This window comes from Heptranchias perlo, unplaced genomic scaffold, assembly GCF_035084215.1.
Source record: "Heptranchias perlo isolate sHepPer1 unplaced genomic scaffold, sHepPer1.hap1 HAP1_SCAFFOLD_64, whole genome shotgun sequence".
NCBI lineage: Eukaryota > Metazoa > Chordata > Chondrichthyes > Hexanchiformes > Hexanchidae > Heptranchias > Heptranchias perlo.
Window position 1 is genome coordinate 2211357 of NW_027139666.1, and position 27862 is coordinate 2239218.

The following is a 27862-nucleotide window of genomic DNA, read 5'->3' on the forward strand; positions in this document are numbered from 1 at the left end:
TTGCTCCGAGCTGAGTCCCGCTGACAGGCAGATACAAAAATCCCAGTCCAAGATCACACTATCAGATTGAAAGGCACTGTGTCAATCTCACAATAGGGCAACATTAGGTACGAATTAAATAACAGATCGAAATCACACATGGCACCCGATTGGAAGGGACAGAATGAAACCCAATAATGTACCCTGAGTTTCCAATTGAATACTTGCCCAGAACTCACACACACATGTTCGTTCACTGCACTATTGGAATGGATATTGCATGTATCATGTGATACAAATTCCATATATGTCCAAAACTCATGTACAGTATCAGATTGAGAAATGCTGTGACAGTGTAACCTGAGAAACAAATTAGATATCAGTTTATAATACACTCATAGTATGAGATTTATAGATACAGTATCAATTCTATTCGTGCAGACTGAGATACACATTATATACCATTTGAAAAGTGTCACCATATCAATTTGAAATGTACATTATCATTCACAATTGTACTTTCAGAGATACAGATTAAAAAGTAGTTCAAAAAGCACACAAATTATCTGATTAAAACCTACAGCGTCAAATCCTAAAGTTTACCCATATTTACCAGTTAAATAATGAGAAATATGACCTAAACATGAAGATATTAAAGCTACAATTTTGAACGCAATAAGGCAATCTGAGAGAATAATTACATGCAAATACAGAATGAATCTCACACTCAGATACAGTACCAGAGACTGACAGATGCAGAAGGAATCCCAAACTCACATACAATACTAGAGACTGACAGACACGGAGCGAATCCTACACTCACATATGGTACCAGAGATGACAGATACAGATTGAATCCCACACTGGCATACAGTACCAAGGACTGCTAGATATCTGGTTAATTACTCACTCTCATAAAGTAATAGAGACTGACAGATAATTAATGACACCCACATTCACACAGTACCAGAGTCTGACAGATAGAGAATGAATCACACACTCACACAAAGTACCAGAGACTGACAGATAGAGAATGCATCCCACACCAACATGCAGTCTGAGAGGCTGCATATATAGAATGAATTCAACACCCACATACAAGACTGGAGACTGAAAGACATAGAATAAATCCCACACTCACAGTATCAGAGACTGCATATATGGAATAAATCACAAACTCACACACACTACTGACAAGATACAGAATGAATCTCACACTCACACACTGTTCCAGAGACTGGGAGATACAAAATGAATCACACATTAGTGCAGGCTGAGTAACACATTACTTACCAGTCCAAGAAGTATCAGATTGAAAGATACAGTATCAATTCCATTAGTGCAGACTGATCTACACATTATAAACCACGACAAAAAACTGATGCAAATTCACTCTGAAATATACAGTTTTCCATTCATGCAGACTAAGCTACACGTCATATACAAGTTCAAAAATGTCACTTTATCAGTTTGGAAGATAAACTAATGCACAATTGTGTTCACATCGATACAGATTTAATAGTATTCTCAAAAGTGCACACATTCTCTGACTATATTCTACAGAATTTCATTATCAGCCAATTAAACACTGGGAAAAATATGCATACATTGAGGTATTAAAGATACAGATTTGAACACCATACTGTAAATGGAGATACAAATTACATAGAGATAAAGAATGAATCTCACACTCAGATAGTGGGCCAGAGACTGACAAACTGAAGGAAAGCAGCGCTCACACAATGTAACAGTGACTGACAGATAGAGAATGAATCCTATATTCACACACAGTACAAGGGATTGACAGATATAGAATGAATCACATACTTCCAAAGTACCAGAGCCTGACAGATACAGAATGAATCACACATTCACAGACAGTACTTGGGACTGACAGATACAGAATGAATCTCACAGTCACACACATTAATGCAGTCTGAGTTACACAATACTTATCAGTCCAAAAATCTCACAGTGTCAGATTGAAAGATACATTATCAATTGCATTAGTGCAGACTGATCTACACATTATAAACCACTACAAAAAAACTGAAAACGATTCAGACTGAAATACACTGTGTTCCATTCATGCAGACTGAGCTCCACATGATATAAAAGTTCAAAAATGTCACCATATCATTTTGGTAGATGAACTAATTCACAATTGTTTTCCCATCGATACAGATTTAATTGAAGTCCAAAAAGTGCCCACATTCTCTGATTATAACCTACATTACATTTTAAAATGTATCATTATCTACCAATTAAACACTGGGAAAAATATTGATACATTGAGGTATTAAAGATAGTTTTGACCACCATAGTGTAAACGGAGATGCAAATTACATACAGATAAAGAATGAATCTCACACTCAGATAGAGGGCCAGATACTGAGATGCAGATTGAAACCAACACTCAAACAATGTAACATTGACTGACAGATACCGAATGAATCCGACACTCACACACAGCACAAGGGACTGACAGACATGGAATGAATCACACACTCCCACAGTACCAGAGGCTGACAAATAGAATGAAACCCACACTCGCACAATATACCAGTGATTGACAGATACAGAATGAATCCTACACTCACACAACGTAACAGTGACTGACAGATACCGAATGAATCCGACACTCACACACAGTACAAGGGACTGACAGACATAGAATGAATCACACACTTCCACAGTACCAGAGACTGAAAAACAGAATGAAACCCACACTCGCACACTGTAGCACGGACTGACGGAGACAACATTCATATCACTCACAAACAGTACTAGAAATTGATAGATGCAGAATGAATGACTCCCTCACATATATCGCCTGACACTGAGGGGAACAGAATGAAACCCTCATTCACACACAATACCAGGGTCTAACAGATATTGAATGAATCCCACACTCACATACTGTACCAGAGACTGACAGATACAGAATGAATCCCACACTCACACACAGTACCAGGGACTGACAGATACAGAATGATTCCCACACTCACATTCAGTACCAGGGACTGACAGATACAGAATGAATCCCACACTCACATTCAGTACCAGGGACTGACATACACAGAATGAATCTCACACTCACATGCAATACCAGAGACTGATCGATACAGAATGAAACCCACACTCACACACAGCACCAGAGACTGACAGATACAGAATGAATCCCACATTCACACACAGTACCAGAGACTGACAGATACAGAATGAATCCCACACCCACATACAGCACCAGAGACTGACAGATACAAAATTAAGCTCACTCACACACAGTACCAGAAACTGACAGGAACACAATGAATCCCACACTCACAGACAGTACTCACAGGCATTATTGCAGATCTGAGCTACACATTACATACCAGTCCAATAATTTCACCATGAACAGATTGAAAGGTACATTATCATTCACATATGAGTTTAGAGATTAAGATGAAACACTACTCCAAAACCCACACACTTTGTTTGATTAAAGAAAATCGAAAAATATATCCATATTTACAAATTAAATACTTGACGAAAAACTGCATATACTTTAAAGTATGAAAGATACAGTTTCAAGTAAAATACTGGGAACTGAAATAAGAATACAGAGTGAATCCAGATTTGCACTTTGTCTCAGGGACTGAATTACAGAATGAATGCCACACTGAGATAAAGTAGCTGAGAATGGCAGATGCAGAATGAATCGCACACTCACAGATAGCACAAGAGACTGACAGTAACAGAGTTAATTCCACACTTATGTACAGTACCTGAGACTGGCAGATACAGAATTAATCCCTCTCTCATATACAGTGAAAGAGACTGGCAGATACAGAACGATCCTAAACTCATATGTAGTGCCAGAGACTGAGAGATACAGAATAAATACCATGCTCATACTCAGTACCAGAGAATGACAGATGCAGAATGAATCCCACACACACAGTATCAGAGATTGACAGATACAGATGAAATCCCGCTCTCATGCACAGTACAAGAGACTGACCTCTACTGGACGTAGGCGAGAACTGTGAAAGAGCGGAAAACAAATTCACATTATCTGTCGTGGTTGCAGAAACAGGACAATGTGCAATGTGAGGAAAGTTTCTGTCTGTCACTTCTACTCTCGTAATTTTGCACGTTTTGTGACTGCAAAATGAAGACAATTGATTCAAAATAAAGTTTTTGTTTCACTCATTCGATAGTTGTGAATTTACCCCGTTATTTTTCACTTGCATTGCGCAGTATTTCTCTCTGATTTCTCAGGACACGATTTACATTGCTCCTCTACCCCTTTTAAACTCATATTTTCCAAGCAGTATGTGGCCTCCTTATTCCCCCTAACAAAATGCACCAGCTCACAACTTTCTATATTGAAATTCAATGCGCATTTACACGGCCGTTCTGCAAGTATATTTTGTCGAAGTATTGGCTATAATCCCAAAATCAATTACAAGAATTTAACACAGCATTAAAACCAATGTTTGGTCTAACAAAATGTATTTGCATCTCGTCTCCATTCCCAGTTTTTCTAAATCACACTCGTGCAAGATATTGTGAAGAATGAGTTTATCTTCTGTCCCTCTCTCATCTGCAAACTTCAATGACCCGGGGTTTGGGGACATCTACTGGCCGGAACCAGAACTGCAACAGTTCGGAACAAATTGCTGAAACCGAACAATGTGCAGTGGGAGCGTGTTTGTGATTGGTGGCAGGTTCTAAATCTGATTGGTTTCTTCAGATATCCAATCAGAGAGTTACAGTGAATAATTATTGTTACATCACTATCAGTGGCCCAATCACAATCATTGCCTTCCCCCATCCCACATTAGCATAGGGCTGTGCGGCTTCCTATTTAATCCGAGCTCGGAGCGGATTTGGGTCATTTCTGAGTCTCAAATTGAGTTTGAAAATGCCTGAGGACAAGAAAGCAGCTCCCAAGAAGGGCGCCAAGAAAACCTTGAGTAAAGCACCAGCCAAGGGCGGTAAGAAGCGGAGAAAGTCGAGGAAGGAGAGTTACTCCATCTACATCTACAAAGTGATGAAGCAGGTTCACCCCGACACCGGCATCTCCTCCAAGGCCATGGGCATCATGAACTCCTTTGTGAACGATATTTTCGAGCGCATCGCGGGTGAGGCTCCCCGCCTGGCCCATTACAACAAGCGGGCGACCATCAGCTCCCGGGAGATCCAGACCGCCGTGCGCCTGCTGCTGCCCGGGGAACTGGCCAAGCACGCTGTGTCGGAAGGGACAAAGGCGGTGACCAAGTACACCAGCTCCAAGTGAAACTCCACAATGTACTGAAAAAAAACCACAACGGCTCTTTTAAGAGCCACCCACAACCTCTCTGAAAGAGCTGCAGTTCCTATATAATTGCTTAGTATCTTTTTAATACCGCGATATTATTCCAATCCAAAACTGATACTGTAACTGCACCGTTGAAATTTCTGACCCATAAACTGAACGCGAGTTTCTGATCCGCTCCTTCCCATTCGTTTTGTTCTTAAAGCGTTACTATTCCAGCCACGAACACACCCTGAATGACCCCGGGAGCAATTCCATTATCTCTATGAATTCAATCTCAGAAATGTTTAATGTCTGAGGTGAAAATCCCCATATTAAAAGCAAACGCACCTCTTGCAGAAACACAGCGGAATAGGGGCAGAATGAGAATTCCGTCCGGGTCCCTCGTTTCATAGAAGCACTCCCGGCTCTGTGAGAAAGGAACAAACTATAACGTGTGACTTTCATAAAGACTGAATTGAAACGTGTCCCTTCACGGAATGCTATGAATGGGGCTTTAGTCCCGTCCGGTACAGTTTGTAAGCGATAATAGAATGAGCCATAAATTAAAGCAGATTTTAAAACAGCGCCAGCGATTGGTGACGGGTAGCGCTGAATAAGACAAGATAAAATGAATGGGTTTAAAATCTTGTGCTCAGGGCGACATTGATCTAAATCCGGTCCTTTACGACACTGGCGGGTTTTTTGAAATTCATAAAATTCCTGATCTGTCCGTTGAGGCCGTTAAATCCCGCCCTCATCTAATTTCCAGCTATCTGATTGGTTATTGAAATAGGCAAATGAGGTGTAATAATGCCCAACCAATCAGATGATCTTTCAGTCAATAAAAAGGGTTAATACAGCCGTCATTCGTCATTCTTCATTCTTTGTGAAAGTGTTTGTGAGATTGTGGAAATGTCTGGAAGAGGAAAAACCGGCGGGAAAGCTCGGGCCAAGGCCAAGTCTCGCTCATCCCGGGCCGGACTGCAGTTCCCTGTGGGCCGTGTTCACAGGCTCCTGCGAAAGGGGAACTATGCTGAACGTGTGGGTGCCGGAGCCCCGGTCTATCTGGCTGCTGTGCTCGAGTATCTGACGGCTGAAATCCTCGAGCTGGCCGGCAACGCGGCCCGAGACAACAAGAAGACCCGCATCATCCCCAGACACCTGCAGCTGGCCATCCGCAACGACGAGGAGCTCAACAAGCTGCTGGGACGGGTGACCATCGCTCAGGGCGGGGTGCTGCCTAATATCCAGGCCGTGCTGCTGCCGAAGAAAACCAGCAGTGTGAGCACCAAGAGCAAGTAAACCGGTCAAGATTTAATCTGATAACCCAAAGGCTCTTTTCAGAGCCACCCACTGTATCTATGAAAGGGCTGAAGCGAGTCAGAGCTTAATTTAATAATAAATCGCTTAGTTAGAAACTAACGATATGTTGTTGAATACAAATAATCTGTTCAATACTCGCTTCTGGACAGTAGATGTCGCCAACCTCCAATAGGTTGAAATTTACAGATTGTATAGGAAATGAGGCACAAAATAATCAGTTCATTAAACTGGGAGGGTGGAATACATAAATAACAGGTGAGTTTGATCATCGGCAACAAGAGGCACTCTATTGTGTTGCGGCCATTATTGTAAGTGTTATTTACAGTCTCATCCTCCCAGAACACTTACTCGGTCTGACTTCCAATACCCAGATTTGTCCGCCAGAAGGTGACGGATGTGTTGATTATTGTGTCAGCGATTGCTGAATCAGTGAATGAAATTTGTCTGTTATTGGCTGAGTGAGGGATTTATTCTGTCCCTGTCAGTCTGTTCCTGTGTCAGTGACGAGTACCGCAGTGAATGTGACACTAAGTTTTACACTGCTTCTGATTCTAGCGCTGAGCGAAAACACTTAAGTTCTATTCGTGCGAGTTACAGTGAAACAGCCTCTGTCACAATAACTGGAGAGGGAAAATAGACAAACTTTATTTGATCCGAGTCTGGTTCATTAGAAATGAAAATATTTCCAACAGTGCCAAGCTGATACTATATCGGAAATGTAAACTTGCATCTCTTGTACTTTGCACGCGTGCCGGAGCCTCTCCCTGTATCGATGTCCGAGTTAGAGTGACACTGTGGGTGTAGATGCCTCACGTGAAAGTGTAGGACCGGAATCAGACCATTCTGTACCTGTTTGCCAGTAGTTTCCCTGTCCAAATGTGCCACTGGATGTGTTGATGGGTTAACAGTTATTAAACTGATCACTTACGTATTTTCTACCTCACCTGTTCTTGAGTTACATGCGATACGTTTCTTTCTACAGGCAAACCCTTGAACAAGCCAGAGTGAATGTGACGTTTCCTCCACCCGAGGCAAAGGAACAGTGCAGCCAGCGCCTTCTCACACACAGTAGGTATATTATCACTCTGAGAGCACAGAGACACAGACAGGTCATCAGTTCCACAGTCTCAGACAGCAGAAGTAGTCAGTCCCACACTGATCCCAAGTTCCAGAGACACATTTTCAATCCAACAGCCAAACAGAGGAGGTGAGGCAAACACTGTTCCATTTCTCCCGAACTCAGTCCCGCTGACAGGTGGATTCAAAAATTCCAGTCCAAAGTCTCGTTTTCAGATTGTCAATTTCACAAAATGGCAATGTTAGCCGTGAATTAAATACCAGGTACCCCGAGATTCAAATTGAATACGAGCCCAGAACTCTCACACACACGTGAGTTCAATACATGCCTTATTCATTCGAATAGTGCATCATTCGGATACAAATTGCAAGTCCAAAACTCATGTACAATATCAGATTGAGAAATGCTGTGACAGTATAACCTGAGAAACACATTAGATACCAGTTTATAATATACTCATGTTAAGAGATTTAATGACACAGTATCACAGACACACAAGTCCAAAAATCTTACAATCAAAAATTAAAGATGCAGCATCAATTCATTTCGTGCAGACTGATCTGCACATTATGTACCAATTCAAAAATGTCAGTTTGAAAGATACATTATCATTCATAATATTACTCAGAGATACAGATTTAATAGTTGTCCAAAAAGCACACAAATTATCTGATTAAAACCTCCAGCATCAAATCCTAAAGTGTATCCATATTGATAAAAACTATTTAAACATTAAGATATTGAACACCATAATGTAATCTGAGAGAATAAATATAGACACAGAATGAATCTCACACTCAGATACAGTACAGAGATTGACATGCAGAAGGAATCCCAAACTCACATACAGTACTAGAGACTGACAGATACAGAGTGAATCCCACACTCACACACAGTACCAGAGACTAACAGATAAAGAATAAATCCCTTACTCACACACAGTACCAGAGACTGACAGATACAGAATGTATCCCACATTCACACACAGTACCAGAGACTAACAAATACAGAATGCACCCCACACTCACACACAGGACAAGAGACTGACAGATTTAGATTGAATCCTACATTCAAATACAGTACCAGAGACTGACAGATACAGAATGAATCCCACACTCACACACAGTACCAGAAACTGACAGATACAGAATGAATCCCACACTCACACACAGTACCAGAGACGGACAGATCCAGAATGAATCCAACATTCACACACAGGCCAAGAGACTGACAGATACAGAATAAATCCCTCTCTCACACACAGTACCAGAAACTGACGAATACAGAATGTACCCCACACTCACACACAGGACAAGAGACAGAGAGATTTAGAATTAATCCCACATTCAAATACAGTACCAGAGACTGACAGATACAGAATGAATCCCACACTCACACATAGTACCAGAGACTGACAGATACAGGATGATTCCCACACTCACACACAGTACCAGAGAATGACAGATACAGAATGAATCCCACACTCGCACACAGTACCAGAGACTGACAGATCTCGAAAGAATCCCACACTCACACACAGTACCCGAGACTGACAGATACAGAATGAATCCCACACTCACACACAGTACCAGAGACTGATAGATAGAGAATGAATCCCACACTCACACACAGTACCAGAGACTGATAGATACAGAATGAATCCCACAGCGCACACAGTACGAGAGACTGACAGATACAGAATGAATCCCACACTCACACACAGTACACGAGACTGATAGATACAGAATGAATCCCACACTCACACACATTACCAGAGACTGACAGATTCAGAATGAATCCGACTCACATACGGGACCAGAGACTGACAGATACAGAGTTGCTGCTTTACTCGGTCATCATCCTTTGAATCTGGTGGATAAATGGAAAGAAATTAAGTGAAACTACTCCATTTTAATGTTTGCCTCTGTAGAATTTACTGCCCAATAAAGTGAACACGGGGCCGGGGTCCGTTCAATTCCCTTTTGCTTTGCTCTCGCTCTCATTCAGATTTACACCGCCCCCGGTTTTCCCGTGAACCACCAGTTTCAGGGCTATGAATCAGAATTCAGTTCCTTCCTCTTTCTCACTGTGGAGCCAATCTCTGAAATAATTAATTACTGATCTTAATATCCCGCATATTAGCAGCACGTTCCCCGCAGTGTAACAATCCAGAATGAACGACTGGAGAAAAGAATTGGCTCATTTTCAGGCTTCGTCCATGATTCCGTTTTCAGGACACACGGTTCCTGTTCAGTCCCTGCAACGGAATCAATTGATAACCTGGAGTTTGTTATTTTTACAGGTAGAAGTGAAATTTGTCCATATCAGCAATCTATGATTGGGGTTATATTCCGCACGTTATAGACAATGTGTTTTTGAAACAGCGCTCGGAATTTGGGACGTGTAATACGGAATAACATTATTACAAAGAGATTTTAAGTCTTTGTGTAAAAACGACATGTCCGAGTAACTTCACTTATTTCATACACTGAAATTGGCGGCTTTTTTCAAATTTTAAAAAATCGGTCAATTGTGGCCAACAATTTGCTCCGTTTTCTTATTGTCGTCTCTCCGATTGGTTAAGGAAATTAGTTTTCAAGCAAAGCAACCAATGAGAAGTAGTCTCGGTTTTGAGCGGGGTTTGCCAGTTGGGCCTGTGGTAATTCCAGGTCCCCAATGACTGAGCTCAAACGGTTCAATTTCACAAACCCTCTCAGTATCAGTGTCAGAAACAACCGTCAGAGGGAAAATCCATATCACAAGCTGGGCCCTTATCACAGCGGCACAGCTCAACCTGTTCTCCCATGGAAACCCCCGGTCCCACATCACAACATCTGACTGATAAATGGAAACAAAACAGAGCGAATGGAGTGAAGGAACATTTCAGCGAGGTGGTGGGGGGGGGGGGAATTCAGCTCCGGGTAAACTCACTTATAACGTTTCCTGGACAATTCAGTGCATTCAATAAGGGAAAGTTCCCTCTCAGTAACCGGTACAGCTCGCCGCCGATCCCACCTCACCGTACTGTGTGTCACAGAAAACTCTTTAATTGTAAAACTATTCCCGAGCCCCATATAACCCCGCACCAGTTCCCAGGTCAGTGCTCTCTCTGTGAGGCGGTGGGTGGCTCTTAGAAGAGCCTTTGGTTTGTGTCCGGTTAGAAAGGGTCGAGTTGTTCAGCCGCCGAATCCATAGAGAGTGCGGCCCTGCCGTTTCAGAGCGTACACCACATCCATGGCAGTGACCGTCTTGCGCTTGGCGTGTTCAGTGTAGGTGACCGCGTCCCTGATCACATTCTCCAGGAAAACCTTCAGCACCCCGCGGGTTTCCTCGTAGATCAGACCCGAGATCCGCTTGACACCGCCACGGCGAGCCAGGCGGCGGATGGCTGGTTTGGTGATCCCCTGGATGTTATCACGAAGCACTTTCCGGTGCCGCTTGGCTCCGCCTTTGCCCAGTCCTTTGCCTCCTTTACCTCTGCCAGACATGATGATTCTTCACTCAGATCGCTGCTGAATGAAAGACTCTCGCCTTTCTTCTGCATTTATAAAGCCCGCCCCGACCTGGTTGAGAAATGCACATTATCGGAGAGTCCGGGGAAGAGTGTTTGAATGACAGACAGAGCATGAAGTGCGGGAGAGGAGGAGACTGGCTCAGAATGACGGACAAGCGGACGTGCATATTAAAGCTCCGCCTCCAGGAATTAGTTACCGTCCTTTATAAAATTTTCACCAGCATCAAATAGGAAATACAAATTCAGAGACAATCCTTACAGACTCCGGCTTGATATTCAAGGGTTTCCAGAAAAAAAGGCGGAATATACAATTTAAATTCAATAAATGAGGCACACTACAGTTCCAACACAATCACTTTCATAATAAAATCAATCAATGCCGCTACGGAAACGTTGGAAGAGGGATAGTTTTAGTTTCAGATTTGTAGCTGACAGGAGGCGCCCAATAGTTTAATAAACATCAATCGGTGTGGAAGGCAATCTGTACCTTTCCGTGCTTGGGTCAGTATGGGACTGGATAGAATCAGGCACTGGGATGAATGGAGAATGATCCTGTGTGGGGACTGGGTAGATTCAGGTCCTGGGATGGACAGAGACAGTTAGTGTGTGGGTACAATGCGTTTATTGGAGCTGAAGTCATTGGGAACTGGACAGAATCAGGGAACGGAATGGACAGACCCAGGTCCTGTATGGGGACTGCATGGATTCAGGGACCAGGATGGACAGACCCAGGTCTTGTGTGGGGACTGGATAGATTCAGATATTGGATGGACAGACCCAGGTCCTGTGTGTGGACTGGATAGATTCAGGTATTGGATGGACAGACCCAGGTCCTGTGTGTGGACTGGATAGATTCAGGTATTGGATGGACAGACCCAGTTCCTGTGTGTGGACTGCATATATTCAGGGACCGGGATGGACAGAGACAGTTCCTGTGTGGGTAAAATGAGTTTAATTAGAGCTGAGGTCATTGGGGACTGGATAGATTCAGGGACCGGAATGGATGGAGATTGGTCATGTGTGGCTATTATGAATTGAATTAGAGCTGGAGTCAGTGTGAAATTGGATAGATTCAGGGACCGGGATGGACATACCCAGGTCCTGTGTGGGGACTGGATGGATTCAGTGGTCGGGATGGACAGACCCAGGTCCTGTTTGGGGACTGGATCGATTCCGGGACCGGGATGGACAGAGACTTGACCCTGGCCACTGTGTGAGCCGGAATATGACCGTTCGCAACCTTTGTGTCCTATCTGACCCTGAGATGAGCATCCGACCACATATCCGCTCCATCACCAAGACCTAATTCCACCTTTGAAACATCGCGCGTCTCCGCCCCTGCCTCAGCTGATCTGGTGCTGAAACACTCATCCATTCCCTTGTTACCTCCAGACTTTGCTATTCCAATGCTCTCCTGGTCAGCCTCCGATCTTCCACGCTCTGTAAACATGAACTCCTACAAATCTCCGTTGCCCTATTCTAACTCCCTCCAACTCCCGTTCACCTGTCACCCTTGTGTTCGGTGACTTACATTGGCTCCCATTCCTTCAACCGCTATAGTGATGTAATATATCAACGTAGACCGGGGTCAACTGTGATCAATAGGTCAGTCTCTTCAGACAGTAACCAGCCCTTTCACAGATACAGTGGGTGGCTCTGAAAAGAGCCTTTGGGTTGATCAGATTAAATCTTGGCCGATTTACTTGCTCTTGGAGCTCACATTGCTGGTTTTCTTCGGCAGCAGCACGGCCTGGATATTCGGCAGCACCCCGCCCTGAGCGATGGTCACCCGTCCCAGCAGCTTGTTGAGCTCCTCGTCGTTGCGGATGGCCAGCTGCAGGTGTCTGGGGATGATGCGGGTCTTCTTATTATCGCGGGCCGCGTTGCCGGCCAGCTCGAGGATTTCAGCCGTCAGATACTCGAGCACAGCAGCCAGATAGACCGGGGCTCCGGCACCCACACGTTCAGCATAGTTCCCCTTTCGCAGGAGCCTGTGAACACGACCCACAGGGAACTGCAGTCCGGCCCGGGATGAGCGAGACTTGGCCTTGGCCCGAGCTTTCCCGCCGGTTTTTCCTCTTCCAGACATTTCCACAATCTCACAAACACTTTCACAAAGAATGAAGAAATCTTCCCGCACTCGCCCTTCTTATACCTTCTGGAGGTATAAAGTGGGGGCACTTGTAATTGGTCAATCTGTTTTCACTCTCATTGGTTTAGCGAACAGCCCAATCAGAGAGCTGTTTTATTCGCCAATCAATAGCCGGCAATGAGAAAAGGGCGGAAAATACCGAACTGAACCGTTTTTTTGAAATTTGAAAAGCCCGCCAAAATATTTGTAACACAAGAAGCGGATTTAGTAAATAATGTCGCCTTAAGACAAAGTTTAAAAAATCTCTCTCCTTTTACTCTGTTATTGCACATTTCCCGTCACAACTTCCAGAATCTTTTACAATCCGTTTAAAATCCGGCTCCCTTCACCGTTCGCTTTCAATCTGGCGGGAGTAAAGTAACATTTTGTAACGGGACAGATTCCAGCTCAATCTTTGTAAAAGTAACAAACCACAGATTGTGGATTGATCCCTGTTCACAGGAGCTGCAGCGCGATCGAAACCGGAGCCGAGACTCCTGGTGTAAGAAGTCGAACAGTGACAGAGCCTTTCGACTTTTCTGTACTCGGTGTGACGTCCCTTTCAGGGTTGCTGCATTTCAAAGGATTGCGGTTCTCAAAGTGATATTCCCGAATAACGAACAAACAAACGTGAAGAGGAGAAAGAAATGAAGTCTAATCCATCGCCTTAAGACGGCTATGAAGGGGCAGACGCGGGGGAAGGGGCGGAATATGAACGGGAATGAGAGGATCAGGGACACGTTTTTGGTTATTGGAACTAAACAGAAAGCGACACATAGATTATTATACCTGGCAGTGATTATGAGAATCTTCCAGATTTCAAGAGAAATTAGAAAAGCACAAGAGTTATAGAGAGACAGTTACTATCAAACTATCTACAGTAAAATTATTCCATACAGAGGGGTCGGCACAGCGTCTTCAGAGAGACTGTGGGTGGCTCTTAAAAGAGCCTTTGTGTTTATTTTTTTTCAGTTGATTGTGGAGTTTTACTTGGAGCTGGTGTACTTGGTCACCGCCTTTGTCCCTTCCGACACGGCGTGTTTGGCCAGTTCTCCGGGCAGCAACAGGCGCACAGCGGTCTGGATCTCCCGGGAGCTGATGGTGTGGCGTTTATTATAATGGGCCAGGCGGGAAGCCTCACCCGCGATGCGCTCGAAAATATCGTTCACAAAGGAGTTCATGATGCTCATGGCCTTTGAGGAGATGCCGGTGTCGGGGTGAACCTGCTTCATCACTTTGTAGACGTAGATGGAGTAACTCTCCTTCCTCGACTTTCTCCGCTTCTTGCCGCCCTTGGCTGGTGCTTTACTCAAGGTTTTCTTGGCGCCCTTCTTGGGAGCTGCTTTCTTGTCCTCAGGCATCTCAAAACTCAATTTCAGACCCAGAAATGACACAAATCCACTCCGAGCTCGGATTAAATAGGCAGCCCCACAACCCTATGCTAATAAGGGATGGTGGAAGGCAATGATTGTGATTGGGACATTGGGAGTGATAAACGTCACCTTTTCCTTTCACTCTCTGATAGGTTTCTTCAGATATCCAATCAGATTCAGTATCTGCCACCAATCACAAACACGCTCACACTGCACATTGTCCGGTTTCAGCAATTTGTTCCGAACTGTTGCAGTTCTGCTTCCGGCCAGTAGATGTCCCCAAACCCCTGACATTGAAGTTTGCAGATGAGAGAGGGACAGAAGATAAACTCATTCTTCACATTATATTGCACGAGTGGGATTCAGAGAAACTGGGAATGGAGAACATTTTGTTGGAGCAAACATTTGTTGTAATGTCGTGTGAAATGCTTGTAATTATTTAGTGGGTATAGCCTATTCTGAGGAAGAATGTAACAAAATTCAAGAAGACTTTAATAAACTTGCTGAAAGGCGGTGTAAATGGCCATTGAATTTCCATATAGAAAGTTGTGACGTGGTGCATTTTGCTCGGGGGAATAAGGAGGCCACACACTGCTTGGAAAACAAGAGTCTAAATGGGGTCGAAGAGCAAAGGGATTTAGGGGTACAGATTGACAAATCATTAAAGTAGCAACTCAGGTTGATAATGTCATAGAAAACAAACACAGAGGTTTATTTCTAAAGGAACAAAATTGAAAAGGAGATAAGTTCTGTTGAACTGTAATTTAAACTGTCAAACCTTCTGTCAAACTATTAAACCTTCCCTTTCTGAAATCCGTGCTGACTATTCCTTATTATATTTTCGGTTTCTAGATGTTTATCTACTGCATCATTGAGTAAAGGATTCCATGATCATCCCCACCACCGACCTTTCGTTAACTGGTCTATAGTTCCCTGCACTTGTTCTATCTCCTGTTTTAAAATATAACAATCCCATTCGCTGTCATCCAATCCTTTGGCACTATTCCACTTTGTGATGATTTTGTCTATATATGTAACAGTGCCTCTGCTATCTCTTCCCTTGCTTCATTTAATATGCACGGATACAATCCATCAGGACCAGTTTAACCACCCTTTCTAACTTAAATGTCTTGATATCTTTATTGACCTCTTCCTTTAATATCATGTTCACCCTGTTAATCTCCCGGGTAAATACTGAGCAAAGTAATAATTCAATATTTCTGCTATTTCGCTGAACTTACCTGTGAGTTTATCTTGTGCATCCCTCAGTGGCACTCAAACTATTCTGATTTTCATTTTGTTATTTTTGTATCTGTAGAATAATTTATTATTTCTTTTCATATACCTTGATAATTTGATTTCGTGGTTCCTGTTTTCTTCTGTAATTGTTTTTGTGACTTCTTCCTAACCTCTTCCTATTTGCTTTTGTCATCCTCTTATTTAATATCTATGAATGAGAAATTCCACCAGCTTGTTGTGTCTGTTCAGGGGCTGATGTTTGGGAACTATTTATTGTCTGTGATTCAAGTACCAAAAACCCAAAGGGCGCAATTCAGTGTGAAACTCCATAGAAACACTCTACTTCTCTCTCCTCGTGAAATAAGGCGCTTTCATGGTGAGTATAGCTGCCTTCCAAACAGTTAATTCCAACAGGTTTGAATCCCAGCACGCTGAATTCAGAAACACCAAGACTGGAATCAAATTTGATGATGTTCAGAGGGATCGTGTTTCCAAAACACAAACGGGTCTAATTTATATTTAAAAAATATTTTAAATATTCATTTATTTCCCCCATAACGTTGAATTTAACTTTGTTCCTTTGTATTATTATTTCTCCTGATCTGTACAGTGGATACAGGACACAATTGCCCGGATTCAGTGAAATTAATTGATTTCCTGAAGTTTTTCCCTCTGCAGATTCCAGTTCCTTATTTAAATTATGTCGGATTAACCTTTCTGATCTATAGAAGGGTCATTGACCTGAACCGTTAACCCGAGCTTCCCTGCTCCACAGATGCTGCCGGACCTGCTGAGTCTTTCCAGCATTTTCGGTTTTAATTTTTTCTATGTTTTATCCCTTTCACTTTTGACGGTCATTGGAACTTCCAGATTTGCGCTCAGTTTTTATTTGTGTTTCAGTTCGGTTTATTTGAATTAATATACATCGTGTCCTGAGAAATCAGACAAAAATATTGCGCAATGTAGAGTGAAATATAATGGGGCAACTTTCGAATGAGCAAAACAAGAACTTTATTATGAATCAATTGTCTTCATTTTCACTGACAAAATATGAAAAAATACGAGAGCAGAAGTTACAGAGAGAAACTCTTTCCTCCCATTGCATTGTCCTGAATCTGTATCAACGACAGATGATGTGAATTTGTTCCACTCTGTTACAGTTCTCCCTTACAGCCAGTAGATGTCAGACTGTATGTGAGTGTGAGATTCATTCTGTGTCTGTCAGTCTCCGGTACTGTGTGTGTGTATGTGTGTTTGTGGGATTTATTCTTTATCTGTCAGTCTCTGGTGCTTTATGTGAATGTAGGATTCATTCTATTCTTGTCAGTCTCTGATACTGCGTGTGAGTGTGGGATTCATTGTGTAACTCCGTCTCTGGGACAAAGTGAAAGTCTGGATTCGTTCTGTATTCTTATTTCATGTTACAGTATATTGCTTGAAACTGTATGTTTAATTCGTTAATGGATGCACAATCTTTTGTCCAGCATTAATTTATAATTATGGATACACTTTTGGATTTTGTTTTAATCAAACAATGTGTGTGAGTTTTGGTGTAGGATTACACTTTAATCTCTGAAGACTTTTGTAAATGATAATTTACATTTCATCTTTTACTGTGAAATTATTGGACTGGTATTTCTTGTGCAGCTCAGTCTGCGCAAATGGAATTGATACTCTATCTTTCAGTCTGATTCTGTGTAATATATTTAGATTAGTCTGTAAGGTGTAGCTCAGTCAGCTATAATGGAATTGATACAGTAACAGACTTAAAGATGAAGTATGAGGTTTTTGAACTGGTATGGAATGTGTAGCTCAGTCTGTACAAATCAAATTGATACTGGGGCTCAATCAGCTATAATAAGAATGATACTGTATCTTTCAGTACGATACCGTGTGAGGTTTTTGGACCGGTATGTAATGTGTCGCTTAGTCTGCACTAATGGAATTGATGCTGTACCTTTTAGTCTGCTACTGTGTAATATATTTAGACTGGTGTGTAAGGTGTAGCTCAGTCTGCACAAATGGGATTGATACTGTATCTTTCAGCATGGCCAAGAATGTGATTTTTGGACTGGTAGGTAATGTGTAGCTCAGTCTGACACTGTATGAGATTTATGGGTTGTTTGTAATTTGTCGCTCATTCAGCATTGATGGAATTGATACGTTTTCTGTCAATCTGACACTGTGATTTTTTTTTGTTCTAGTATGCAATGTGTGGTTCAGTCAACACTAATGAAATTGATGCTGTACATTTCAGCATGAGCTTGAAGTGATTTTTGGACTGATATGTAATGTGTAGTTCAGTCTGTACGAATGGAATTGACACTCTAGCTTTCAGTCAGACACTGAGAGAGATTTTTGGACTGGTTTGTAATGTGTGGCTTAGTCCACACTAATAGGATTCATACTGTATATTTCAGTACGACACTGCATGCGAATTTTGGACTGTATATAATGTGTAGCTCAGTCTGCAATAATGGAATTGATACTGTATCTTTCAGTCTGATGCTGCGGAATATATTTAGACTGGTGTGTAATGTGTAACTCATTCTGCACTAATGGGATTGATACTGCATCATTCGGCATGACCCTGAATCTGTATTTTGAATTGGTATATAATGTGTAGCTCAGTCTGCTGTAATGGAATTCATACTGTGCCTTTCAGTTTGACCCTGAATGTGATTTTTGGACGGGTATATAATGTGTAGCTCAATCTGCACTAATGGGATGATGCTGCATCTTTCAGTCTCATACTGTGAGAGATTTTTGTACTGGTATGTAATGTGTACGTCAGTCTGTACTAATCAAATCAATACTATATCTTTCAGTTTTATACTGTATGAGAATTTTGGACTGGTATCTAACGTGTACCTCAATCTGCAGTAAAGGAATTAAAACTGTACATTTCATTCTGACACCATGAGGTTTTTGAACATATATGTGAGTCAAATATGGGTAACATCTGAATTGGTATCTAATTTATATCTCAGGGTGCACTATTGGCATGAATACTGCACCTTTAAACTCAAAATGTGTGTGAATTGAGGGCTGGTATTTAATTTTAATCTTGGAGTACACTATTGTTATTCACTCTGTATCTATCAATCAGTACCATGTGTCAGTTCTATCTGGTATTTAATTTGTAGCTAAGGCTGAAATAATGTGAGAATTGAAACAGTGCCTTTCAATCTGAAACTGGGTGTGATTTTGGACTGGGAATTATTTATTTGCCAGTCAGCGGTACTGAGTCATTGTGAAATAGAAATTCCGTCTGTCTCTCCTGCTCTGTTTGACTGTTGGATTGGGATCAGTGTGGTATTGACCATTTCTGCTATCTGAGAATGTGGAACTGATGACCTGTCTGTGTCTCTATGCTCTGAGTGTTAATGTACATACTGTGTGTGAGAAGGAGCTGGCTGCACTGACTGCTCCTTGTGCCTCGGGTGGAGTAAACATCACACTGATTCTGGGTCCTTCAACGAATTGACTGATGGAAAAAAAACTGTCTCTTGTAACTCAAGAACAGGTGAGGTAGAAAAAAGCAAAAGTGATCAATTGAATGTCTCTGTTAATAATCATTGTAATATCCACAAAGGAAAAACAGCGATACAAACAGTGTCAGTGTCTGATTCCACTGCAGTACTGCAGCACTCAGCTTCTGCACACCAGGTGTGTTGGGCAATTTTACAATTTAGTGACATCCAGACACAACCCAACCCCTGCACTGATCCATGAATGGGTCTACCCGATTGGGCAGGGACCTTTGTACATATCAGATTTCTACTCCCCTTTCTCATGGGACTAACCGTTGAACCGAAACAAAACAGCCGCTGTTTAAAATGTGACCTTCACACTTCTCACCTGATGCCTGCAATAGATGCTCTTTGTATAACTCCCCATATCCTTACTGTCCGGCTCTGTTTACTGTTCAATAACAAACACTAAAGGTTAATGGGCAGGTTTAAAAAATCAGATTTAGTACCTGCCACCAATCACAAACTCGCTCACACTGCACATTGTCCGGTTTCAGCAATTTGTTCCGAACTGTTGCAGTTCTGCTTTCGGCCAGTAGATGTCCCCAAACCCCGGGACATTGAAGTTTGCAGATGAGAGAGGGACAGAAGATAAACTCATTCTTCACATTATATTGCACGAGTGGGATTTAGAAAAAATGGAGACGAGCTGCAAGTACATTTTTTTTGGACCAAAAACTACTTGTAATGCTGTGTTAAATTCTTGTAATCGATTTAGGGCGTATAGTCAATATTGAGGAAGACTGGGACAAAATAAACTTGCAGAACGGCCGCGCAAATGGCCATTGAATTTCAATATAGAAAAGTGTGAGGTGGTGCATTTCGCTGGGGGAATAAGGAGGCCACATACTGCATGGAAAATAAGAGTCTAAATGGGGTCGAGGTGCAATGTAAATCATCCTGAGAAATCAGCGAGAAATACTTCGCAATTTAAAGTGAAATACAATGGGGTAAATTCACAACTATCGAATGAGTGAAACAAAAACTTTATTATGAATTAATTGTCTTCATTTTTCACCGTCAAAAAGTGCAAAAATACGAGAGTAAAAGTTGCAGACCGAAACTTCCATCACACAGCACATTATCCTGTTTCTGTTCCCACGACAGATAATGTGAATTTGTTCCCTCATTACAGTTCTCGCTTACGGCCAGTAGATGTCAGCCTCTAGCAATGTACATGAGAGTGGGGTTGATTCTGTCATTGTCAGGCTCTGGTCCTGTGCGTGAGTTTGGGATTCATTCAGTATCTGTCAATCTCTGGTACTGAGTGTGAGCATGGGGTATGTTCTGCATCTTTCAGTCTCAGGTACTATATATAAGTGATGGATTCATTCTGTATCTGTCAGTCTCTGGTACTTTATGTGAGTGTGGGATTAATTCTGTATCTGTCATTTTCTGGTGCTGTATGTGAGTGTTGGATTCATTCTGTATTTGCCTTTCTCATACTTTATCTCAGTGAGGGATTCATTCTGTCATTCAGTCTCTGAGACAATGTGCAAGTCTGGATTCATTCTGTATTCTTATTTCAGTTTACAGTATCGTATTTGAAACTGTATCTTTAATGCTTTAAATTATATATAGTTCTTCGTCGATTATTTACGTTGTTAATATGGATACATTTTTCGATTTTCTTTATTCAAACAATGTGTGAGAGTTTTGGAGTAGTATTATATCTTAATCTCTGAACTGTATTGTGAATGATAATGTACCTTTCAATCTGTTCCCGGTGAAATTATTGGACTGGTATGTAATGAGTAGCTCAGTCTGCAATAATGGGATTAATTCTGTATCTGAGTCTAACACGACATGTGATTTTTGGACACGATATGTAATATGTAGCTCATCCTGCACTAAACGAATTGATACTGTTTCTATCAGTCTTATACTGTGTGAAGTTTTTGGACTGGTGAGTAACATGTAGTTCAGTCTGTGCTAATGGAATTGATATTGTATCTTTGAGTCTGATAAGGTATGAGATTCTTGGATTGCGATATGATGTGTGGCTCAGTCTGCACTAATGAAATCGATACTGTACCTTTCAGTCTAACATTGTATGAGATTGTTGGACTGTTATATAATGTTTAGTTCAGGCGGTGCTAAAAGAATTTAAACTATATCTTTCAGTCTGATCATTGATGTGATTTTTGGACTCGTATGTAATGTGTCGCTCAGTCTGCACCAATGGTATTGATAATATTTATATCTGTATAATACTGAGTATTTACCAATATATCTAATATGTAGCTCAGTCTGCACTAATGGAATTTATACTCTATCTTTCAATCTGATACTATGAGATCTTTGGACTGGTCAGTAAAGTGTAACTCAGTCAGCAGTAATGTGACTGTGACATTCATTCTGTATCCGTCAGTCTCTGGTACTTTTTGAGTGAGAGATTCATTCTGTATCTGTCAGTCCCTGGTACTGTGCGTGAGTGAGATTCATTCTGTTCCGGATACTGTATGTGATTGTCGGATTCATTCCAAATCTGTCAGTCTCTGGTACTGAGTGTGAGCATGGGGTATATTCTGCAACTCTCAGTCTCAGGGGTATTATATATAAGTGATGGATTCATTCTGTATCTGTCAGTCTCTGGTGCTATCTGTGTGTGTGGGATTCATTCTGTATCTGCCATTCTCTGCTACTTTATCTCAGTGTGTGATTCATTCTGTAATTCAGTCTCTGAGACAATGTGCATGTCTGGATTCATTCGGTGTTCTTATTTCAGTTTACAGTATCGTTTTTGAAACTGTAGATTTAATAGTTTAAATTATATACAGTTCTTCATCGAGTATTTAATTTGTTAATATGGATACACTTTTCAATTTTCTTTAATCAAACAATGTGTGTGAGTTTTGGAGTAGTATTACATCTTAATCTATGAACTTTATTGTGAATGATAATGTACCTTTCTATCTGTTCCCGGTGAAATTATTGGACTGGTATGTAATGTTTAGTTTAGTCTGCAATAATGGGATTAATTCTGTATCTCAGTCTAAACTGTATGAGATTTTTGGACTGGTGTGTAACATGTAGCTCAGTCTGAGCTAATAGAATTGATATTGTATCTTTGAGTCTGATAAGGTATGAGATTCTTGGACTGCTATATAATATGTGGCTCAGTCTGCACTCATGAAATCGATACTACATCTTTTAGTCTAATATTTTATGGGATTTCCAGTCTGGTATGTAATGTACAGCTCAGGCAGTGCTAATAGAATTGAAACTCTATTTTGCAGTCTGATCATTTATGAGGTTTTTGGACTCGTATGTAATGTGTAGTTCAGTCTGTACCAATTGTATTGATACTGTTTATTTCAGTATAATACTCCATGAGTATTTACCAATATATCTAATATGTAGCTCAGTCTGCGCTAATAGAATTGATACTGCACCTTTAAAACTGACACTATGAGATTTTTGGACTGGTATGTAATGTGTCACTAAGCCAGCATTGATGGAATTGATGAGGTATCTTTCGATCTGCGACTGTGAGATTTTTGCTCTGGTACGTAATGTGTAACTCAGCCTGCACTAATGTAGGTGACTGTGAGATTCACTTTGTATCTCTCAGTCTCTGGAACTGACTGTGAGTGTGGGATTCATGCTGTAACTGTCACTCTCTGGTACTCTATTTGACTGTGGGATTCATTCTGCATATAGATTCTCTAGTACTGTGTGTGGGTGTTGAATTATTTCCATATATGCAGTTTCTCATAATGTAAGTTGGTGTGAGATTCATACTGTATCTGTCAGTCTCTGGTACTGTGTGTGAGTGTCAGATTAATTCTGTATCTGCCAATCTCAGGTACTGCGTGTGAGTGTGGCATTCATTCTGTATCTCTCAGTCTCTGGTACTGTGTGTGAGTGTGGGATTCATTCTGTATCTGTCAGTCTCTGGTGCTGTGTGTGAGATTCATTCTGTATCTGCCAATCTCAGGTACTGTGTGTGAGTGTGGGATTCATTCTGTATCTGTCAGTCTCTGGTACTGTGTGTGAGTGTGAGATTTATTCTGTATCTGCCAAACTCAGGTACTGCGTGTGAGTGTGGGATTCATTCTGTATCTGTCAGTCTCTGGTGCTGTGTGTGAGTGTGTGATTCATTCTGTACTCTGTCAGACTCTGGTACTGTACGTGAGTGTGGCCTTCATTCTGTATCTGCCAATCTCAGGTACTGTGTTTGAGTTTGGGATTTATTTTGTATCTCTCATTCTCCAGTGCTTTATGAGAGTGTGGAATGGTTTTGCTATCTGTCAGTCCTTGGTACTGTATGTCAGTGTGGGATACATTCTGTATCTGACATCTCCAGTACCATACTTGAGTGTTGGATTCACTCTGTGTCTGGCAAACTCTAGTACTGTATGTGAGTGTGGGATTCATTCTGTGTTTGTGTGTCTCTGTACTGTATCTGAGTGTGAGATTCATTCTGTATCTGTATATAGTTATTCTCTCAGATTACATTATGGTGTTCAATACTGTAGCTTTACTATCTTAATGTTTAAACAGTTTTTCCCAGTATTTAATTGGTAAACATGGATACACTTTAGGATTTGATGCTGGAGGTTTTAATCAGAAGATTTGTGTTTTTTGGACTAGTATCATATCAGTATCTCTGTGAGTACTATTGTGAATGATAATATTTCTTTCAAACTGATATGGTGACATTTTTGAATTGGTATATAATGTGTCGATCAGCCTGCAGTAAAGGAATTGATACTGTATCTTTAAATCTCATGCTATGAGTGTATTATAAACTGGTATCTAATTTGTTTCTCAGGTTACACTGTCACAGCATTTCTCAATCTGATATTGTACATGATTTTTGGACTTGCAATTTGTATTCGAATGGTACACTATTCGAATGGATACTGCATGTATTAAACTCCCGTGTGGGTGTGAGAGTTCTGGGCTAGTATTCAATTGGAATCTCGGGGTATCTGGTTTTTAATTCATGGCGAATGCTGCACTTCTTGGAAATTGACAATCTGATAGTGTGACTTTGGACTGGGATTTTTGTATCTACCTGTCAGCGGGACTGAGTTCGGGTGCAATGGAACAGCGTCTGCCTCACCTGCTCTGTTTGACTGTTGGATTGAAAATGTGTCTCTGGAACTTGAGATCAGTGTGGAACTGACTACTTCTGCTGTCTGAGACTGTGGAACTGATGACCTGTCTGTGTCTCTGTGCTCTGAGATTGATAATATACCGACTGTGTGTGAGAAGGAGTTGGCTGCACTGTTCCTTTGTCTCGGGGGGAGGAAACTTCACATTCATTCTGGATCATTCTCGGATTTGCCTGTAGAAAGAAAATTATCTCTTGTTACTCAATAACAGGTGAGGTAGAAAATACAAAAGTGATCAGTTTAATAGCTCTGTTAATAATTATTTTGAACATCCACAAATGAAAACATCCACAAGTGATGCAGTGTCAGTGTCTGACTCCACTGCAGTACTGCAGCACTGAGCTTCAGCATACCAGGTGTGTTAGGCTGTTTTAGAACAATTTAGTGACATCCAGACAAAATGCAACCCCTGCACTGATCCATGAATGGGACTACCCGATGGGGCAGGGACCTTTGTACAGGTCGGGTTTCTAATCCCCTCTCCCATGGGACTAACCGTTCAACTGAAAGCAAACAGCCGCTGTTTGAAATGTGTCCTTCACACTTCTCACCTGGTGCCTTCAATAGATGCTCTTTGTATGTCTCCCCACATCCTTACTGTCCGGCTCTGGTTCCACTCTTCACTGTCCAATAACAATAAACAGGGTGAGACTGGAACTAAACCAGGAACATTCACTACTGGTTTGGGGAGAGAAAGCAGCAATGATTTTAAATAGCAGGTTCTTCCCATTCCCTCTCCCTTCCCCTGGACACACCCTGTACACACACAGCCCGAGAATGACCTCTCCCTTCCCCCGCGCACTCCATGTTCCGGGACCAGTTCCTGATCCACTCCGCCTCTTACAAACAGACCCCGGACTCCCCGGCCCTTACGCTGGACTCAATGCTGATCTCTGAGCCCATCTGCGGACACGGTCCCGAAGCGATGAGCTGCTGTAACGAGGCTGCTCTTTGCTCCCTTCCCCCGGGGGCCGTGATCTCTCCATTCCCGGCTGTTTTAAACCATCTTCTTCCGCTCAAAGAGGGAATGGCGCCCACAGGCCGAGCTGGGGGAGGGGAGCGCGCATGCGCTCTTCTGCTCACCAACAATCAGCGCTGGGGGCGGGGCTGGGTCACGCATGCGCAGATATCTGGTTTAATTCCCAATACAAAAATCGATGGAAACTTTCCCCAATTGGAATTTTTCAGAGTCTGAGCAAATCCGAGAAGGATCCAGAATGAATGTGAAGTTTCCTCCCCCCGAGACAAAGGAACAGTTCAGCCAACTCCTTCTCACACACAGTATGTATATTATCACTCTCAGAAAGGTCAGAGGGAATGGGGTGCACAGGCAGTGCAGGAACAGGCACCAGAATGGAAACAGATGGGATTCCACCAGTGCCTCACGCTGGAATCCAGACTGACTTTACAATCTCTCACTATTAAACTCGATGTTTCCATCCCTGCTGTTTCTCTCGGTATCTTTTGATGGTAAACGGCCTTTCATCGATAAAATGGGCGGCTGTGAAATGAGCCAATGGGTTCTGTTCATTGTTGGCTCCCTGACTGATAAAGCAACGCGTGACTCCGAAACTGGAGGGACGATTTCTCAAACCAATCCTGGAGAAACAGCGGAGGAAAGTGGGAGTCCGTATGTTTGCTGCGACCGTGTGGGATTAACATCTGACAGCAACAGTCCCAGATTATTTCAATCGGAATGAAACTCTCGGTCACTGAGAGAAATACTGAATGGGCCTGAGCTGCAAGAATACAAAGGGTGAAACATGCAAGAGAGGGTTAAATGTGTGACACTGTCCCTGAGAATGGGATTAATAATGTGTCTGTCTCTGAAATAATTTTAGTGAGAGATGAGACTGCATCTTCTGTCACTCCACCTTGGAATATCAATTGGAATGGAATATTTTTTCCAATTTGTTACTGGGTGAATGCTGGACATTACAGGTCAGTTTCTCTCTCTCTCTTTTGCACAGCATATGAATGTGGGATACTGTTACTGAGCGTGAAACGGACATACTGATAGGAAGTGTGAGACTGATACATTGTCTGTGTGTGTGTCTCTGTCTGTCTGTTTATCTGTCGGTCTGTCTTTCTCTCTCTCCAGCGCTGTAAATGAAAGCGAAATACTGTTACTGAGCTTAATATCGACACCCTGGTGGAAGGTAAAGACTGATTCAGTGTTTGTGAACAGACCTCCGGTGCTGTTGGTGAGATAGTCACTGTCCCTTCTATTATGTATGAGCCGGATTGACGGTGCATTTATCAGTCTCCAGTCCAGTAATGAAAGGTGGGGAGAAACAGCCTGGAACGGCCTGACACTGGACTGCCTGTTAGTGTTGAATTTATTCTGTAACGAGCCGTCTCTGGGTGTTGAGAATGGGACGGATAGGACACCAGTTACTATTGTCTGTCAGTCAGTTTAGGAGGAGAGAGAAACACAGAGAGACTGGAAGAGCCCAGAGCGGATAATTTGTATTATCGTCTTAACCAAACATATTTCTGTGTACGAACAGTATAATATTTTAAAACCAGATGTGAATTATCACACCAACAGCTGTGATTGTCTCCTGCCACTGAATCTGGGGACCAGACACTGTGAGGAGCGCCGGCCTCAGAGTGTTTAACAGTTACTGAGCTGGGAAACTACAACTAACACCCGAGAATCTGCAGCACAGGCCGAGCGGGGAGGAAAGCCTGTCCCGGGAATTGTCAATCTGGCGACCAGTTTGTCCTGTGAATGTGAAGATGTGAACATTGTGTCAGAGAGAGTGTGTTAAACGGGCGGGCGGGTTAGATTAATGTCACTGTGTTTGTGTGGCCGGTCACATCGCCGGATTTCCGGGTCGCTTTTAAGTAAAATTAAAAAAAATCCCTTTCAAAGGATCGCCCTCCTCCCCTGCCGAGCTCCGAAGTGAAAAATTAAGGTAAGGTTTGAGTTCAATTCAAGATTTCAGACGAAAAACGGAGATCCTGTCAGCGATCGGGTGAGAGAGCGCGATCAGTGCAGCAATGAAACGGGTTTAAATCGAAACTGGTGCTTTCAATTCCGGTGAAAGTTTTTCGACAGCAAACATTCCGGTGTTAGATATAGGAAGGGGCTAGTCTGGGACTCTGGAGTGCCCGCTTTTAATTGTAACCGGCGAGTTTAAGAGGAGAGAGAAACACAGAGAGGCTGGAGGGGCCGGGAGCTGACAGCAGGATGTCTCCGCCCCGTCCGCTCTGTGCCTTTAAGTTGCTCTGTGCCGCCGCCTCTCGTTTCATTTCTGACCCAGCTCTGACTGTCAG

The 27862-nt window shown here is 42.3% G+C and overlaps 4 protein-coding genes across 4 annotated transcripts; 2 read left to right on the top strand and 2 right to left on the bottom strand.

The window, feature by feature from the left end:
* Nucleotides 1–4891: 4891 nt before the first annotated feature.
* On the top strand, nt 4892–5266 carry LOC137317946 (histone H2B 1/2-like). Its single transcript, XM_067980942.1, has one exon. It carries the CDS (start codon nt 4892–4894, stop codon nt 5264–5266), a length of 375 nt encoding a protein of 124 aa, XP_067837043.1.
* Nucleotides 5267–6178: 912 nt separating this feature from the next.
* On the top strand, nt 6179–6688 carry LOC137317998 (histone H2A type 2-like). Its single transcript, XM_067980984.1, is given in 3 exon segments — nt 6179–6387; nt 6389–6434; nt 6437–6688. Coding segments are annotated over 3 exon segments (387 nt in total). The 3' UTR covers nt 6569–6688.
* Nucleotides 6689–12880: 6192 nt separating this feature from the next.
* LOC137318007 (histone H2A-like) lies at nt 12881–13270 on the bottom strand. The gene has a single exon (XM_067980992.1). It carries the CDS (start codon nt 13268–13270, stop codon nt 12881–12883), a length of 390 nt encoding a protein of 129 aa, XP_067837093.1.
* A 949-nt stretch (nt 13271–14219) lies between these two features.
* Nucleotides 14220–14786, bottom strand: LOC137318014 (histone H2B 1/2-like). The gene has a single exon (XM_067980998.1). It carries the CDS (start codon nt 14671–14673, stop codon nt 14299–14301), a length of 375 nt encoding a protein of 124 aa, XP_067837099.1. The 5' UTR covers nt 14674–14786; the 3' UTR covers nt 14220–14298.
* Nucleotides 14787–27862: the final 13076 nt, after the last annotated feature.